We start from the raw sequence: 6,637 nt of genomic DNA, 5'->3' as shown, positions 1-6,637 counted from the left end.
ACCTGCAGTTACACCAGCCCTGGGGGGACCCCCTGGCTTAAATTCTCTAATACACTGTAAAAAAATTATTTTAACTTTATGAAGTAATTCAAATAGCTGACTTAAAATGTCAAATTCATTGAACATTGTATAATAAGTTTACATAACAGAATTTAAGACACATGGTTTTGTTAACTTACTATAAGTTGTTCACTTAACAAAAATGTTACATAGACCAACAAACACAAGTTGGATATTTTGCAGTGCAGAGAGAAGATTAACTTGTCAATAGATTTTTCAAGAACACAGACAAGTTTTTATGTACAATAGAGTTTTATTATTGAGTTAATAAATATTCATGTAAAAACATACACAGTAAAATAATTCTACACAGTTAAGAACAAATGTCTTCAGATGAAGACATACACATTTTCACTGTAATTTATCAGAAATAGGCATGACATAAATAAAGTGTTTAAACTGACTGACTGTTTTCTAACTGTTAGTGTAATTCATATTTTGTGTGTTTTTCTGTTACAGCTGGTTTCGAAAGTAAGGAATAGGTCATTTTTTCCAGTGTTCCGGGAGCAACCATTTCCATTTGTCACCCTGCAGAAAGGAATAAGTCAGTTATTACACAGTTTAGGGTAATGATTATTCACCTGTCCTGTAAATGTGTACTGAAAAACATGATGTACTTCATTTAAATGTGTACATTTCCCCAAAATAACATTGTGTAGATTACATCTACACAATTTCGTTTTACTGTTCGTTTTTTTTTGGCAGTAACTGTATTAATTGTCTGTATGGAGTTGATGTATACAATCAAGTAAATTCAATACATTACTTTTTACAGTTCTCTACTAGGTTTATATGAATTCGAAGTGATAGTATACATTTTATATTATATACTTTCAAATCTTATTTATTTATTTATTTATTTATTTTTGCATTTAACATATAACAAAATGCCTTCAGATTTTACTGAACAGTTAAAAGAGCTTCTGGTGTAGTCATAGCTATACTAATGCATAGTTCAGTTTACAACTCCCATAAATACAGCATTAGATTAGCATCAGCATTACATTAGTATCAGTCACTCACTCACCCTAATGCCCCATGTTGACTCACTGGGCTTCGGTTTGCAGTCCTCTAGCGTCTCATAGGTGTTTCTGTGCACAGAGGACCCTTTAAGATTGGGTGTGTGCCATGGTTCAGGAATCTGCTCATATGTATTCTCTTCCGCGTGGAAACGGTTTGGCTCACGAGACGGTATGTGTTCACGAGACACTTCAGCATATGTAACATTACAGTTCTGCTCTTTCTTCATGGTCACAGCCTGCTTGGTGTCTCTGGAGTTGGAAGGCTGGCCGGCCAACTGATAGAAAGAGTTATCATGTAGCTTATCAAGACTGTGGCTCTGGCCTGGCGGTGCGTGAACAGGGGGCCTCCTGGTATGATCTATCTGAAGGTTAGGTGATAGCTGAGGTGGGCTAGGCGAGGGTGTGTTTAACTTGTATGAACTGTCTTCCTTTGTGTTGTCATCCAGGAGGGGGAGTGATCTGCTCCTGCAGTCCGACAGGTTGAGTTCTGAGTATATAGTGCCTGGCCCCGGAGCAGGTCTTCTCTGGGCTCGGACCCTCTGCGGGCCAGACGCTTGGGGTGCACATCTGTCGTTCACCCATGGAGTTCTAGGCTCAATCTCCTTGTCCTTGGGCTTTGGCTGTTCCAGCTGGGCATATAGAACCTTTCCCTCAGAGCTGTTCTCCTCCAGTGAGCTCATCTTGTGCGCTGTGGTTCTTTTTGGAACCGGAGGGACCGCCTGTGCAGAGCAATTATGAACATTTAGAGAAAACTATAAAAATAGCAGTAATACTAGTAGTGTCATCACTGTCGGACCAAAACCTTGTATCTCAGAAACAGTTTAATAAGAGAATAAAAACATTTTTAGTGTATGTTAAGATAAAAAGATTTTATACCAAATTATTTTGGACCATTACTATTGGTGCATTCATCATGAAAGGTTTGTACAGCGTAAAGGGCAGCTGATTTTTTGCAAAAGGTGTAAAGCACAGACAACCAAAAACAAAAAAACAAAAATGAATTACAAGCTTTTGATGTAACAGAAACAATGCATTTGTTTTTGATATTCAAATTGTTATTAAACTATATTAAGTACATTGAAAAAAACAAATATATTAAATTGACTTGGCTGAAATGTGTACATTATTCCCAAATGAATAAAATATATATTAAGCTCACAACAATCGTGTATATTGACAATATATGTCAATATATTTTATTCACATGGAAGTGGCATATACATTTAAACCAAGTCAAAACCTTTTTTTTTATTTTAACAATTATTTTTTCACTTGAATTCATATAACGACTACTAGTCTTTATGTAGTACTTTGTAACATACTTGTGTGGTTCTGTTGCCCCTGGATGGCACTGCTGGAGGCTGTTGAGGCTGACTGGCTGGCTGTTCAGTGTGCTGGCCCCACATGCTCCTTGCTGCCTTGACATTCACTCCTGGCTTACCCTTCGGCTCAAACTGCACTACATCATACAGATCACTCGTTGATGACTACAGGAAAAACAGACAACTTAACTCAGTGACAAACAGCTTTCAAATGTACAGCATGTACACTTGTAGAACATACTAAATAGCACATATTATAAAAGCATTGTGCCCTTAAACTCTCAAGACCTGTTTGCCAAACCGCACGTAAATTCTCTTATCACTCTCATTAGTTTCATAATACACTATAAAAAATGGTTTGTTATCTCAACTAAAAAAAATACTTCACTTGGTAACAAGCAAATTAACTAGTTTTATTCAACTCAAATAAAGTACCACAAGAAGTGATTTTTAGAATTATCTATAGTGATAAGTTTTATGAGAATAATATCAAAATGATAAGCCTAGGGATCAAAAATTGGTCTAGAAATATCTTGGGTAAACAGTGTGCTGAGTGTGCCGTACCTCGAAGCAAGACATTGTCAGATATTCCCCAAATGGCTCAATGGGCCTGCTCTTGTAATACTTGATCAGGCTGGTAAGCGTATCATGCATCTCAGTGTCTCCCGTTATGATAAACTGCCCCTCCTTATTCTGGTTGATGACAAAGTGCCGACACCGGTCGCGTCCTCTGAAATAATATGAAAATGTTTTTCTCCTGAAGGTTCTAAGATTTCATTTGAACTTAGGACATCACATCAATTTCCTCTTTTGCATGAGGGACATGCAAATCATATAGCAAATGTGTCACAGTAATTACCAAGAGGAAATAGCTGAAGTGCAATGCCTTTATTTGATGATTTCCAATCTAAAGTGCAGGTAATTGTGAGAATGGGAAATAAGTTTAAACTCACCGATATGAGAGAATATATCCAGTGGCTTTGTCACTAAGGCGAATGAGGAAACAGCCCACTTCTTTGTCTCTCAGATGATCTTCTGCATCCCTGTGCAATACATACCAATGAAAAATCTTCTAGTAGCATATTTTTAAAGCACATATTCAGCTGCCCTGCCTTTATCACAGGACTAAAAATGAGTTACAATGTGGCTGAACTGGAAAAAAATAAAATTCTAATTAAAGTGATTTGAATTTCATCATAAATGTATTTACTGTATGGTCGACAGAGTTGCGTTATTCATGGAAGATTCATGAAATATCAATATGACATTAAAAAGAATGTGTTACTGAAGCTGGTTAAACATATAATTATATAAATTTTGTTAAAGCTGTCACTTAGACATGAAATGACTCCAATAGTTACAATAGCAAGCACTTTAGAGACAAAATTTATCCTACATTTTTTAAACAGCTAATCTACAAAATATCTGCAAACAATAGTTACCAGATGCTGACATGTACATTCAGCAGCCAGCATTTCTAATCTTTTATCTGAACCGATATAAATATTCCAAAGTCTGGAATGTTTTTGATTTCACTCTCCTCTCTCTCTATGTGATTCTTACTTTCTGCTGATGAAGCCCTGAAACCACGCAGGGAAGTTTCCTTCGTGGAGGATGAGTGGAGCTTGTGTCTCAGTGAACCATTTGAGGGCCAGTTCCCTCAGCTTGCTCTCCGTGCTGTCCAGCTTGCTCTCGGCTGCAGGCCGTCTCTGCTCCATCCTAACTCGCTCCTGGGTGCAAGCAGAGAGAAGAGGCTTTAACTCAGACTCTGAGCTCAACCTGCTTTTAGCATTACGCTTGTACCACAGTGGATCCACTCTGTCGCTCTAATTTGCCTACTTTCCACCTGGCGTCATAAAATGCCCCTGGCCGGCTCAACACGGTCATTGTTCTTGTTTATCTTGTCCAAGCTGGTCAAAGCAATGCGGTTACATTTTACTATCACAGCCCATGCTCCCACCCAGAGAGGTAAGAGAGTGCGGCCCTAAGTAAATTCAGCATAGATAGTAGTCATTGCTGTTTCTCTAGTCTTCTGGTTAGGGTTATGATAACAGTTACTGCAATGGCTTTTCCCAGAAAGTGCCATAACTCAAAAATCATTGTAAGATAAGCAAGTATCACCATTAAAATGCTAACACTTCACAGCTTTAGAACCAAACCCTGGCAGGTGAAGAAAAATACATATAAATGTAATGACATGTAATACATACTTATATCTGATTTAGGCATTCGGATGCAAATTATTTTTTTATAATACTGCTAAACCCTGAAATTGTAAACTTCAGTTCAGTTATTCCGTTATTAAGTCATATAATCCAGTAACTGCCAACTATAATGAAAGTAATATAGAAGGTATGTAATGAGAGCGGAACAGAACAGAAGCATGGACACTCATAACCTTGCAGTGTACGTGGTTAAGACACAATGAGCCAAACATCAACCAAACATTTCTAAAATCCTTTGGACTTGTGAATGCACAAAATATTTACCTTCAGGCAAAACATCAGGCAGGAATGGAACCTGTGCTTGGACCTCTTCTGTTCCATTGAGCGGCGTCCAGTGAGGCAGCTTAGCTGAGACTTGAAGTTACGCTGTCCAAGGCACTGCGGAGTGTGCCATAGATTTTCTGAGTTCAAATATAATAAATCCATAGTTATATATATATATCAAACATTGGCTTTTCACTGACAACCCAGGCCTGATACATTCTAAATGAAAAAAAGGTATACGTACATACATACACACACAAACACACACACACACACACACACACACACACACACACACACACACACACACACACATACACACACACACACACACACACATTTTTAAAACATAGGCCTATGTAACTGTAAAAATGAAAAAAAAAAACATAAATGTATAATTATATATATTTATACTACTATGACCATCAAAAATGAGCATTCATGCATATTCTGTCTAATGTACTGCAATGCTAAAAAACATTGATATGGGCAAAAAGTTGTGTATATTTATCTGCTAACATCCAAAATCAAATGATTATTTGAAAAATCTAAAAACTAAAATAAACTGAAATTCTTGAAAGCAACTCATTGGACCAGAGGAGACATACCTGTTGTTGACCGTTGCTGCATGTGATATGATTTGAGCCTCATGTTGCTGAAATCAGAGGTTCTCTTCAGCTGCTTCAGAGGAAAGAAAAGGCGTTCTGAGGGTGTACACACAGTTACAGGACTGATATACGTTGTTGACATTTACATTACATACCTTTCCATGGGGCCTGGAAAATTAAACGTGTTGTGCAAGGGGTAAAGTGAACAACTCATGTCTGGGTGAATGAGACTGCAAGTGAAGAGGAAAAAAAGCACACACACACACACACACGCACACACGCATGCACGCACACACACTCTCTCTCACAGAGACATCTGAGGGTTTTCACCATCTTAGAATTTCCTGAAGAGAAATGGAACCAAGCAAGCAGAGGAAAGAGATGTGGTCTCTGTGTGCGCAATCACAGTGCGACTGCTACCAGCAGTGGATAATGTACCTGTAGGAAGACAAATTGGATGTGAGAACAAGTGTCTGTAATTTACAGTAATACCTTTCATTCCTAAAGCCTCAATTAGAAATCATTAAAACTCTCTGGCTAGAAAGTTGGTATGGCCACGACAAAGGCATTTTAATGAAAACAATGCTGCAACTCTGTAATCATTAGATTATATGTTCATTTACCATGCTTATGAAGAGTCAGTTTGCTCTGTAGTCCACATAGTTAGTGAATTGTAAGCGTTAGGATTTAAAAAGCTTGTTATTTACTCCAATGTTTTTTTGCAATAAATCTGACTGCAAGAATTTTCACACCCAAATAAGTCCATGTCATCTTTTTCAAGAAAGATCTACTTTCCCTCCGGTGAATTCCACTGCTGAAATTCCAACGTGGACTAACTGGTAGAATACCGGTTTCATTACTGTAATTTAGCTTTCAAACATTGTGATTAATCTGTATTTACTGCTGCTTTGTGACAGCCTGACCTACCTTTTCCCTCCATGAGTGGGACAACAACCTCTTCAGAGCCAATGTGTCATAGGTTTCACCCCAAGGCCGTACAGCACCAAGACACACCTCAGTTCCACAAATTAGACCACCAGTGTGGGATTACAGTACATTTTATTCCAGTCTACTAGGGTTAAGCATACTGGGGATTTTTTTGTTGTTGTTTATTTCTTTGATGAGTCATGATCACT

General features: G+C 37.8%; 1 protein-coding gene across 4 annotated transcripts; it reads right to left on the bottom strand.

Annotated features, from left to right (window-relative positions):
• Positions 1 to 358: 358 nt before the first annotated feature.
• LOC108433610 (SH2 domain-containing protein 7) lies at positions 359 to 5,745 on the bottom strand. 4 transcript variants are annotated; one of them, XM_017708293.2, is made up of 9 exons: positions 5,657 to 5,745; positions 5,502 to 5,571; positions 4,894 to 5,030; positions 3,968 to 4,134; positions 3,358 to 3,447; positions 2,969 to 3,134; positions 2,405 to 2,569; positions 1,088 to 1,801; positions 359 to 588 (listed from the first exon to the last, which is right to left on the bottom strand). In XM_017708293.2, the coding sequence occupies exons 2-9, from the start codon at positions 5,542 to 5,544 to the stop codon at positions 544 to 546; spliced, it is 1,527 nt and encodes a 508-aa protein (XP_017563782.1). In that variant the 5' UTR covers positions 5,545 to 5,571; positions 5,657 to 5,745; the 3' UTR covers positions 359 to 543. The 4 variants fall into 4 exon arrangements, with proteins under 4 accessions (XP_017563782.1, XP_017563781.1, XP_017563780.1 ...); XM_017708292.2 differs by having other exon boundaries at positions 5,502 to 5,574; positions 5,657 to 5,732; XM_017708291.2 differs by lacking the exon at positions 5,657 to 5,745 and having other exon boundaries at positions 5,502 to 5,643.
• Between the last annotated feature and the right edge of the window lie 892 nt (positions 5,746 to 6,637).

This window comes from Pygocentrus nattereri, chromosome 11 (assembly GCF_015220715.1).
Source record: "Pygocentrus nattereri isolate fPygNat1 chromosome 11, fPygNat1.pri, whole genome shotgun sequence".
Classification (NCBI taxonomy): Eukaryota; Metazoa; Chordata; class Actinopteri; order Characiformes; family Serrasalmidae; genus Pygocentrus; species Pygocentrus nattereri.
The sequence above is the reverse complement of the archived record's forward strand: the minus strand, read 5'-3'. Positions and strand labels throughout refer to the sequence as shown.